Source organism: Siphateles boraxobius, unplaced genomic scaffold (assembly GCF_051911475.1).
Source record: "Siphateles boraxobius isolate OS27281-9 unplaced genomic scaffold, OSU_SipBor_1 130, whole genome shotgun sequence".
Taxonomy (NCBI): Eukaryota; Metazoa; Chordata; class Actinopteri; order Cypriniformes; family Leuciscidae; genus Siphateles; species Siphateles boraxobius.
The window spans coordinates 12,453,393-12,466,041 of record NW_027508734.1 but is presented as its reverse complement, the minus strand read 5'-3'; the positions used below and the strand labels follow the sequence as shown (position 1 = coordinate 12,466,041).

Sequence of the window (12,649 nt, the reverse complement as noted above, 5' to 3'; positions counted from 1 at the left end):
GTATTGATTTTTCTCTCTGTCCTACAGTAAGCCATTCTTATGGATACGGTCTGCTGGATGCTGGGGCTATAGTGTCTCTGGCAAAGAACTGGACAAATGTTGGACCTCAGCAGAAGTGTGTCCTTTCCCTGGTGTCTGAGCCCATGTAGGTTAAACCCTCCATACTAGGTCACATGCTTAAAAAGGGCAACTCTGTCATCATTTTCTCACCTTCATGTTCATCCAAACCCATAGGAGATTTTAGACTGAATGTTCACTCTGCTGTTCTCCATCCAGTGAAACCATCCAGTGACCAGGGGTTGAAACAAAAACATCATAAAGTAGTCCGAAAATAAGCTTAATATGACTTGGAGTTTGACAGCCTTAGTCTTCATTCACTTTCATTGCATAGATAAAGGCCTATTTTTTGTGATGCAGAAAATGCAGATGGAATCTCTGAAATATAGTCTTAAAAATTGTTGTTTTTCATAGAATTTGAAATATTTTGAATGATGTTAATCAAAAGCACGGCCACACAATCTAATTCAAATCTTATTCCTGGTTTAGTCCAATTGTCAAACCACAATAGAAAATAGAATAGAAATACATTGTCACATTATAAATGTCTTTTGATTTAGTCATTGCTAAATAAAAGTTAAATTTTTTTGGTGACTCCAAACTTTTGAATGGTAGTGTTTATGAAAGATACAGGTGATTTAAAAAAAAAATTCCAGTTGCAATCAAAATAATTCAACCCCCATTGCAAATCAGGTTTATTGGCAAAATGTACAGACTTGCATCTGCTTGCAATGAACAAATCAGACAAAAGTAATTGAAATAGCTCAACACAACAAATGTGTCAAGTGGTTTCCCCAAGCTCAACTGAAAATGCAACTTTTAATGATTTCTAATAATTCTAGGGGGGAAATAATTCCTGAATTACAAACAGCGGTGTTACGTTCTGCAAACCTAAAAACGAATTTGGTCTTCCAAGGATGGAAGTCAGTTGTACAGTTTTGAAACAACATAAGGGTGAATAAATTATGACAATTTTCATTTGTGTGACCTAAACCCGCCATACTAGATAAAACTGCTTTCTTAATTGATTCTACACTAACATGTGGCAAACTGAGTTTCTTTAGCACACACAACTGGGATGATGTTTTAAATTTAGTGCTGCTAAAAAGGTCATGGAGTGCAAGAGGAAACAGGAATAAGAAACGAGGTGGGAGCGTAACATCACTTTTGACTATCACATTTAAATATAGAGCTGGGCAACTTCAATACATGAAGCATCTCCACTGCCTGCAGAGCATGTTTATAAGAGGTAATGACTTGCAGATAAGCTTGTTACATCCACGTTTGTCACACCATCACAGCTGGCATCTTGGAACTCAAGACGGACCCTCAAAAGTGCTGCTTCTCCAATCTCGTCTCTAAAAATTCACCCTCTTTTTATGCCTTCTTCCAGTTATCCTTTATGGTTCATCAATGTTACGGAAAGATCAAGGGGTTTTGGAGCAAAGCCCAATTTAACATGCTGGTTGCTGAAGTCACAGAGCAAAGTGATTACGGGCTCCCTTTGGCACTGCCGTACGTTTCTTCATTTTTCTGCTCGCAACATCTCCGACTTGAAGCCTTGCACAGAGGGGGTTTACGCTTCATTCCTCATGGACTTGTCAAAGGCTGTAGCCTGTCGTTCTCTCTCTTGATTTAAGCTCTTCTTCCTGTGTTACCATGTCTCTGGTGAGCAGGGCCGAGCCACTCTAAGCTCCTTACAGGATTGGGCTTAGAGTGCCAAAAGCCTACTGACTCCTGTAGCGTTCATTGGTGGCACAAGTCTTAACCTGGCTCAACTTTTCTGATGTTCCAGGAATGTGTTTTGCACCCTTCAATGTTGTAGAAAAGGTTTCATAAAGCATAAAACTTCTGATTCAGTAAGATATTAATTTATTTAGTGTTAAAATACTAAAATCCCATTTAGATTTGCAGAGTAAACTTATTTAAAAAATAGGGTTAAAATTAGGTAAAATTAGGCTTATTTTTAAAAATATGGTTGCTTGTTAGGAAAATTTGACAAGCAACTTGGTTTCTTTACACTTATGGTCGCCAAAAGTATATATATGGTTTGGATTAATTTTATTATAAATATGTGGCTGTCTATTTTACAGCTCCCCGTTAGTGCTCTTGTCTTTTTCTCCAAACCTATTCTATGGATGGTTTGTGTGTGCCCTCCCGCTTTGTTGCAATTTGCAGCAAATTTTAGATTTGCAAGATTGTTCAAAACTATGCTTTATTTTTGTATTTCCGCTAAATGCCACTAGTATAACATACTTCACCTTTAACATGTCAATTGCTGGTGGTGCACGTTTGGGAAATAAACACCTATTGGTCCAAACAATTTTTGGAAATTTGTTAAAGGTTTGTGCAAAGTAATAGTCTTATAATGGATTTCAGTGAACCCCAGGGTAACTTACTCTTTTGAATCATGTGGCTTTGCATGAAGATGTGGGCTATTGCTTTTATAAGCTGCTGAACTAACATTTTTCACCTGCTGGATGATAAATCAAAATTTATAAAATAAAAAATCTAGTGTTGTGACTGTTTACAGCTATATGCTGGTTCTTGGTAGAGAATGTTTTGATGATCCTACACTGAACTTAGTAAGTTTGGGTTCAGTAAGATTAAAGAAATAAATACTTTTATTCAACAAGGATGTACTTGCATTAAATTTACCTAAAATGACAGGATTTTTTGCAATGATGTAAAAGTCAAGTAAATCTGTTCTTAAGAACTTTGTATTCAACAAAGAATCCTGGGGAAAAAGTCACGGTTTCCAGAAAAATATTAAGCAGAACAAATAAGTAAATGCAGTTTTGGTGAGCATAATGGTGAGCATTCAAAAATCTTACCGACCCCAAACTTTTGGACAATAGTGTATGATACATGCATAACTATTTGTATTTAAAAGTATAACTTTCGGGGTTTTTTTTACTGTCAGTTCTTGGACAATTTTTGCTTAATGACTTTAATCCTACTATTTGCCTGTTTTTAGGAATATTGGAAGTCATTTGGTGATCACAAAAATTGTGGATGGATGTACTGGGACGGCCAACTTTGTGAGCTCATTAGAGCATGCTCAAGCCCAGCTCACCCTGTCCTACAACCGCAGAGGAAATCTGGCCATCTACCTGATCAGCCCACAGGGCACCCGCTCCACACTGCTTGCACCCAGGTTAGCCACTGAAACATCCATTCTCATAATACTTGCATATAACATTGCTCTGTGATGTGAGCAGCTTCACACAGTCTAACATTCTCTCTCTCTCACGCTCACAGACCTCACGATTACTCCTCTGAGGGCTTCAATGACTGGGCTTTCATGACCACCCACTCCTGGGATGAAGATCCTCGTGGAGAATGGACGCTGGAGATCGAGAATGTGGCTGGAACCACCGACTATGGTAACATCTCGTCCATCTATTTTGCAATTTTTTTTAATTCCATTTGTGCTCTTGATGCATTGAGCTATGGTGCTTATCCAAGATATGAGTCAAATCCAGCATGTTTTATTTGGACCTCCAACATGCCCTGATGTCACTTTTCCCCCCAGTGTTTTCCAGTCTATTTTCTACTATATACTTCTCGACTAAAAAAAAAACGTGCCAAAACTACAATAAAAATGATTGTAAAAATAAAATAAAACAAAAATTATAATAAAAAAAGATAATAAAATAAAAAAGATAATAAAAATAAAATAAAACAAAAATTATAATAAAAAATATAATAAAATAAAAAAACATAATCCTTTAATATGATTAAAAAGAGTCATTGATTGTGGGTCAAAAAAAACAAAAAAACGTTTTTTCTTTATGTCTCCCAGTGCTCCGCATTTCACAGAAGTGTAGGGAGTATCTTCTCTCCAAATCCGCCTGATTTGCCCAATCCTGTTTTCTTCCTCTTTTATGTCACAGTCAATTTGTCTTCCTTCACCACACCCTGCAGAAAATCTGATTAATTAAATCTAGCTAAGTAAATCAGAGGACTCGCACTCTCCAGCCGCCCCTGAACGCTGTAAATATAGAGCGACTTCCACCCAAACCCCATTCTTTTGTCCTGCCCGGACACTAACATAACTGCTTTATATCTGGATTAAACGGACTATCAGTCCAGTGCATTACCTAGTCCATTTCTCTTTGTTGCTTTAAGAATTTACAGAGCTACTGACTTTATTGGACTATAGAGACAAAATGGGCCATCAATCTAATGCATGTCGAACCTATGCGGCACCACAGTTACTGAACGATGATGAAAAAAGAACATTGTGTGTGCTATTGCACCGTGATGATCAGAGTTGTATCTTCTGAGTGATTCATGTTAGTGGGCACAAAATGAGCAATAGGTACAGATGATAATCTACAATCAGGCATTATTTCAAAATAAAATGTGTTTTTCTATAAGAAGGGTTATTGAATAATTGAATACAAGTGTAGAATAGTAATGGAGTTTTTCTATTTATGCAGTTTATTGGTCATTGTACAAGAACCTCTGAACGCAGAATGCTGTTATTGACCAAAAACAATTTAATATTCCAGAAAACCCTATGTTATTCCTATATTATGTATTAGAATCTTATTTATAATTAAAGCTGCAAGCAGCGATGAAAGGGCCCTCGCACCGTGGACACCACCAACCTGGCTTTAGGAAAACAGAGCACGGTGGGCAAATATGCATTTAAGTAGGTAAATATAGGAGGACTACATAAAAATCGCTTGTATTTGCCACACTTTCTGCTGCCAGCTGGTGGCACAATGACTAGAACAAAATTTTGGCATGTAGATGTCTTCAGACTGGAACTCTTGAACGTGTGAAGTTTGGGGCAGTTTGGGTTACAACTTCCTATTTTATTGCATTAACAGCATGCTTTATCACTTAGCTAAGTGTTGCTGGCATGTTTTAGCAGTTTGCTAAAAGTCTTATCAAACATGTGAAGTTTCTGGAGTTACAGCAACTTCCTGTTTCATGGCGCGCCCTTTGACAAAAAACTCTTCACAATTTAACATCGCAAAGCCCTTAAGATTACACTTACTAATTTGAAGATGATACGATTAAAACTTCAGAAGGAGTTTAAGTACGACGCCTGAAAACTGCAGAAAAATCGCAGAGGAAATTAAAAATGTCTGAATTCCTGTTGCGTTTAATTCTCCAAGAATTTTTTTTTAGGTATTGGGACATTACATGTATGTACCGAATTTCGTACACATATGCGAAACGTAGCATGAGGGGCGCTTTGTTGAAATTATAGAGGTAGCGCTATCGAGTCGTTTGGCCACACCCATTTTTGAAACCCATATCAGATGCAGTTCAGTGTTTGCAGTTTCATGAGTTTTCGAGCATGTTTAGGCCCTCAAAAATGCAATTCATTTTGGAGAAGAAAAAAAAAACAGCAATTCCAAGAGGGTCTTTGCACCATTGGTGTTTGGGCCCAAATAATAATAATAATATTAATGAACAGAGCAATTCCACGAGGACTTGTACTGATTTGGAGATATTACAGAGAGAACACAGACATGATGATTCACAAATGTCAACACCTATCATTTTGTGAGTTTTTTGTGTGCACGAGTCGAACTCTCTTTCTGTCTGTTTTAGGCACTCTGACTCAGTTCACACTGGTTCTCTATGGCACGGCTTCTAGTTTATCCGGCCCTTCAACAGCTGACTCCAGCCAGACCGCTGACAGCAGCTGCAAAACCTACGACCTCAGTCAGATCTGCACAGGTAAGTGTAAATGATGGTGAAAGTGCGCCCCCTGTCAACTACTAGTGGGATTTACTAGCTTTCCTCTATAACTCCAGATATTTTTCAGATGCAGACTTGATTTGTCAGAATGGTATGATACACCTTCTGTAGTACATGACTAGATGACTTATTGCATTTGCCATGATGTGCAGTAAAGTACACTGCACGTAATCTTGACTTTTTTTATTTGCCATCCAAAACATTTAGACATTTTATACAAAATGTAATTAAGATACATAAGATTCAGCAAGAATGCATTCAGTTGATCAAAAGTGACAGTAATTACAAGAGAAAAAATTGCTTTCCTTTTCAACTTTCTTGTAAAAATGTATCACGGTTTCCACAAAAATATGAAGCAGCACAACTGACTTCAACATTGATAATAAAAAATGCTTCTTGAGCAGCATATTAGAATGATTTCTGAATGATCATGTGACACTGAAGACAGGAGTAATAATGTTGAAAATTCAGCTTACATTACAGGAATAAATTACTTTTTTTAAACATATTAAAGTCGAAAAACAGCTGTTTTAAACTAATAATATTTCACCATATACTGATTTGATTTTATTGTTGATCAAATGAATGCAGCCTTAGTGAGCTTATGGGACTTTTAAATTCTAGTCTTTTTTTACAAAATGTTTCTACTAATGAATTAATAAATAATGGGTTGTAAATGTGTCCCTATCTCCCCAATAATTTAATGCTTTAAAAATAAAGCTTTAAACTTTACAGCTGTTTTTATAGGTCCCTTTTGCTTGTCTTAAGTGTGTTGTGCTGGTCATGTCTTAGCTGTTAAATTGTGTGTTCATAACTCCATCCTGGAGTTAGTTCATAGTGCCAGCTGCATTGGCAGCCGTCTACAAGGCAGCTGTCCAGTTTAGCCTGTAGCCATGCCCCTCATGTGGCCACCCACTGCCAGCTCATTCTTACACACACACACACACACACACACACACACACACACACACACACACACACACACACACACACACACACACACACACACAGAGCCGGCCCTCCCTATAAGCGAACTAAGCGGTTGGTTGGGGCCCCACTGCCACCAGGGGCCCCCCAAACTATGGTCTGACCATAGACCCTGACCGTGACCTGTAACTCAACGTACAATCGCATCACATGTTAACGCAGTGGTAGAGTTACTCAAGGGACACTGCACTTATTCGCAATCAAGTTTATTATTTGCATTTGCTTTAAAGCCTTGCCGGTTAAATATATAATTTGTTTGCTGTTCTGACATGCGTTTCTTTTCTTTCTTTTTTTTCTGTGTGCGCACACTATAAACCTGTCAAACAGCGTCCGATTACTGGACTTTATCTAAATTGAGTCTGATTGTGCAAATACTGTCAAATTCTCTCAGGGTTTACATAAACACAGTTGGTTATGTCTTAAGTGAAAGTAATCAGTTGCTTCTGTCACTTTGTCAGAAGTGGGACAGCAGCCTATAGTATACTTGGATAGTTAAAGGGATAGTTCACCCAAACATGATATTATTTACTTACTCTCCATGTATAATTTTTTTTCTTCTGCTGAACACAAAATAGGATATGTTGTAGAATATGGGTAACCAAACAGTTGCAGGTCCCCATTGACTTCCATATAGGAAAAAAAATACTAAGGAAATCAATGGGGTCTATCAACTGTTTGGTTAAACACATTCGTCAAAATATCTTCTTCTGTGTTCAGCAGAAGAAAGAAATTGATACATGGAGAGAGTAAATAATGACAGAATTTTCATGGGTGAACTACCCCTTTAATGTTAATACATTTATTATTGTTATCTTGTAACAGGTCCATCTGATTCTGATCTGTTCATTTTATGTCTTATTTAAGTATTTAATTTAGTATTGTCCGTTTTGTAATTTTTATTTTTTTACCAAAAGCAGGTTTGCTGGTTTATTTACCACATTAAATATACCACTTAGTACTGTAAGTTTAAAGTGCAAAATAAGACCTGGCCACTCTTGTGGGTTTGCTACTTTTACAATTTGAAACCGTATAAGGGTAAAAACATGCCAGGCAGACATAGATGTTAGCAACACAGCTACAACTAATAAAATTGATAATGGGTGTGTTTTGTAGTCTGCGAATAATCAAGCAATTACAATAGTCAATCATATTGGCGGCACCATGGGCCCCCAAATAAAATTCGGCTTAGGGCCCCATAAAGGCTTGGGCCGGCCCTACACACACACACACACACACACACACACATTTACTTGACCCTACCACTTCTCTTTCAGCAGTTTTCCTCCTTCATCAGCTCTTTCCTTTTTTTCTCCTTTGCCATCTCCTCCTCTCCTGTCCTTCTCTAAATGATGCAACCCTAAAAGGGCATTATGAATGCGGAAAATCTAGTCTTCATCTCTTTATTTGTGTACTGTGATGGCCAGAGGAGTATGTAGTTGATCTCTCGAAAAAATCTGATTCTTAAAGCCTGTTTACACTTAGTGTAATGCAGTTTAGACTTTTATTCAACCGGGTTGTTCTGGCCAAGAACTGCCCAGTTAAACCTGAAGAGACCGTCTGACCGACGCGTAGAGTAACCAGTGGCAGTTTTTTGCGTGTCAAATAAGAACGGGTTTATCTGCAATAATGCCCCAACTTTGACAATACACACTCTGTATAAAGCACTCTTTGACAGTAGTGTTAATTTCATCAGCTGTTATCACAATAATAGTGTCAGCCCTGTGTCAAATGTCCTTTTCACTTTTTGTGAAATTTTTTAGTCGACTAAATGTCTGAGCATTTTAGTCTAGTTTTAATCAATGAATACATTTTCACAATTATTTCTCTCAAAATTAAAATCGCAATGATTGTTGTCATTTTGAGATTTTTATTTTTTTTACATATTACATTTATTTATTTATTTTTACTTTTCATCATTCGTCAAGTTGATTTTCTGTGTGAACAACAATACAGTTTAGACTTGTATTCAACCCAGAACAATTTTATGCCTGTCCGGAAGAGTTTATAAATGACTAAAGTTTACTTTTCTTCCTCCTCGTTCAGAGTGCAACCCCGGGTTCTACTTGTACCAGAAGGGCTGTGTGAGAGACTGTCCAGCCGGATTCACCCCTGGCACCCGTTCCACATTCCTCCCCAACAATGAGGTGTCGCCCGTCCTCCACCCCTCCTGCCTGCCCTGCCACCCCGTCTGTCTCACCTGCAGCGCCCCCGGGTCTCAGGACTGCCTCTCCTGCCCACCTCACAGCCACCTGGACGCAGTCACCGGCTCCTGTCTGCATCAGAACCAGATCCAGCGCGAGTCTCCGGACGGCGGACTGTTTCAGATGCAAGGTGACGGCTCGTCCCTGACAAACCACGCTGAGCTTGCCTCTGGCCTGCCTGTTACCGTGGCGGTGCTCAGCTGTGCCTTCATCGTGGCTACGTTTGTGGGGGTGTTCGGCTTGCTGCAGATGCACACGCGCAACCAGAACAAACTGCAGTCTGCCGAAGCGGGGCCGGGATCCGGATTACTGGTCGGGTTCGGCTTGAACCGCACCGAGGTTGCCTACAAAGGCATCCCAAACGTTTGGCGGGAGGACGAGGGCAATACCGAGTCTGAGAATGAGGAATTCGAGATCCACAACGAGAGGACTGCCTTCATCAAAACACAAAGTGCTCTTTAACTACGTTCCTCCCCTCTCTAGCCTCTACTGCACTGTTGTCTCTCTCTCTCTTTTTTAAATGCGTTTTCATTCTGGGGTTCATCTGAACGTATCACACTTTTGGGGCGTTTTGGTTTGTTTTTCTCACCTGTCTTAGTTATATGAGCCATGATTCACCTAGGCGTTGACCTCTCGGTGCCTCAACATGGAAAGCTTCCAAACGCAAGCGACGGGGAAGAGTCGAAACTACAATAAACATGACTATTGCTTGGTCTCTTCTTCCTGCCTAGTGAGATTTAAAGAAAAAATAAGATTGAAATATTTGCATATGAGTAAAACAAAGCTTTTCTTTGAGTGAGTGAGTGAGTGAAACTACATTTATATGAAGTCAGTCAGTGCTGCAGTGGGTCGGATCCACTGGCTTTGCGCAGGGAGCCTTTTTGAAGAACATATCACTATTTCTACATGGTCAGAGATGGAGAGGAGAGCAGCTTGTTGTCTTACACATATTTATAGAGCTTACTACTCCCCCTAGAGCATCTGCATTGCTGAATTTATGATTTTTCTTTTATGTAGGCTGTTTAATAGAATACTTCTCAAAACATAAAACATTATTTGCTAACTTTTTAACCCTCATGTCACTGCAAACCTGCATAACTTTTTGCCAAAAGTCTAAATGCTTTTTGTCCATATCACCAAAATATAATGGGGCCTAGGGCTTTTCAATCTCTAAAATGGCATTACAATACAGTTTATTGAAGTAAAGTCAAAAAGTGCTCTAGTATATTTATATGAAATTAAATTTGGGTGATTGGGGCCATTCACATATGTGTGTTCCATAAAAGTGTTTTTTTTTCCGATCTCTGCACTATAATCTCAAATGTCATTTATTTCAAATATGGCTCATCAAAAAGTCAAAATCATGACGTCAAACCTTTATATTTGTTGTTTATATTTTATATATCATATTTGTATTAAACATGAGCAGGAATGGCATTTGAAACAATGCATGGATGTGCAGGAGAATATTATCAGCAAATACCGTCTTGAATTTAAAAAAATGTCCTTATGTAAAATTAATATGACATCAAAAGACTCTATATATACTGCACACGTTTTACGGTGCTTTTGTTGTCTTTTTTTGATGCTCGACAGCCTCTATCCTCGTTTATTTCTGGTGATTCTACAAAATGACTTGTTTGTTTTATTTTAGCAAGATCTCATGCAGGTTTGAAAAGACATGAGTAAGTGAATATGGTAAATATTTAGATTTTTGTGTGAGATATTGCTTGCGAACTGCAGTATCCCTGCGCTCTTTGACTGTATGTAGGGAAGAAACTCTGATGTCGGTCAGTCTCTCCAAGCCAATTTAATTCTGTCCTCCAGTCAAGAGTTTGAAACACTAGAAAAGGTCTTTGCTAAAGGCGCATCCTGAAAGGACCTGGCTTCCGTTTTGTCATGTTATAGTGATTATATATAAAGATTTTAGAGGTTGTGTTCTGCACAGTATGGGTGTCTTTTTGAAATAAATCAGAGAAAGGGCTCTAATGTCCACCAGATATCAGTTAGGATTGGTTTGTTTTATATGTTCAACAGTCACTTCATTAGGTCATTTTCTTTGCTTACTACTGTTTATTATTAGTCATTTGCTTGGCCTTGTCTGCAACTCTCCAGGAATATAGTAGTAGTTGTTCTGTTTTTTTTCTGAATCACATATTCATGATCTTACATATGTTGGTCATATGCAGTATCTTTACGAAATGACAATGTTATCTATCATGTCTGTGCAATACAGACCCAACTGGTCTGGATTATGTGATGTTATGCTGATGGAGTTGGAGTCCAGCTTCCTTTTATCATTTATCATATCAGTGATTTGCGATAACTGGTGAGCATGATCAGCTTCTCCAAACCATTGTTGTCGTAAAAACAAAGCTGTGGCCAGTCCACAAACAACTTGCACCATCCTCGGCCTTGCCTTCGTTTAGTTGAGTAGGGTAACCGATTTTAAATATTTGTTTTGTTTTGCACTATCGATGCATCAGCACGGCTCATCTTACCTTATAATGAAATGTGTCTTATCTACACATTCATAGTGCAAGGTTGAAAACCAACAGAACATTTAAATTTCAAGGCCGTTAAATAACGTGAGATTTTACAATAATGTTGACCCCGCTGAGCTCTTTCACCCCCTGCGCTAATGATTTGGTGTTATGTGTTTTGGAAAGCCTTTCAAGTGTGAAAAGACGTGACCAAAGACCACCGGATGAAAATCTGCTGGCCTTAGAGTGATAACATGACCTGAAAAAAACATAAACTTTTTTTGAGGTTGGTTGCAGTTTTAAATTGGGTGAGTGGTTAGACCATACACATTTAGGAAATGCTTCTAATAGGCTGTTGAATGACCAAATTTAGGCAGTTAGGGTTTTGGTCAAAATGCTGGTGTTGTGACAACAGTTCTTGCATTAACCACACGCAATATGCTTTCACCCTGATGGCACGATGATTGTGTTGTGCTTCAACAAGCGTGTGTGTGTGTGTGTGTGTGTGTGTGTGTGTGTGTGTGTGTGTGTGTGTGTGTTCAGACTCAACGAGAACTTTCTAGACTCATATGATTATTTTCACCTTTTTTTTGAAGAGTCAACTGATGCATGTAGATCCCCAAGTAGAAACACCAATCATTTATATGACTACCTGAGACGGGACAACGATATAAAAAAAAATAAGGCCTATTTTTGTACTATATATGGTGCAGTCATTTACATGTAATTTAAAGATTATTTTGCTCTTTTTATTTAATTGATGTCAATATGCGAATTAAAGATTATACAAAAATAAATAAAAGATCTATGCAAACTTCATAATTATCCTTTGTGAGCTCTTTTATTGCATTTTCTGTATGTCAGACAATCTCGTAGTCCACAGCTTTAGTAGTTGGTGTCAGAACAAAAGTGGTATAATAATAGTAGATGGCTAAATCGAAATGGTCTTGTCAAAGGTACATGTGACATTTTAAAGGTTTCCATAACTGCTTAGCTAGACAGGTCTAGCATCCTGTTGAGGTTGAAGTGTGACTTTCAATGTCTTCAAAGGGAGGATTTCTGTAGAAATAAAAGTGTTAAACAGAGAAGTGTTGAACAATTTACTGACTGGTCAGTGCCTTGGCAATTATTTGAAATGTGATTGGAAACTCCAATGAAAATGAAGACGAAACAAAACATTTCAGGCATTGCCAGTTT

At 38.2% G+C, this 12,649-nt stretch overlaps 1 protein-coding gene across 2 annotated transcripts in view; it reads left to right on the top strand.

Moving 5' to 3' along the window:
• Positions 1 to 12,271, top strand: part of furina (furin (paired basic amino acid cleaving enzyme) a) — a 99,699-nt gene extending 87,428 nt beyond the window's left edge. For both annotated transcript variants that reach the window (XM_077228014.1, XM_077228015.1), the window contains exons 12-16: positions 28 to 145; positions 3,035 to 3,214; positions 3,319 to 3,443; positions 5,632 to 5,760; positions 8,812 to 12,271. In XM_077228014.1, the coding sequence (XP_077084129.1) occupies positions 28 to 145; positions 3,035 to 3,214; positions 3,319 to 3,443; positions 5,632 to 5,760; positions 8,812 to 9,431 (1,172 nt within the window). In that variant the 3' untranslated portion in view covers positions 9,432 to 12,271. The remainder of the gene's footprint in view (positions 1 to 27; positions 146 to 3,034; positions 3,215 to 3,318; positions 3,444 to 5,631; positions 5,761 to 8,811) is intronic.
• The last annotated feature ends 378 nt before the right edge of the window (positions 12,272 to 12,649 follow it).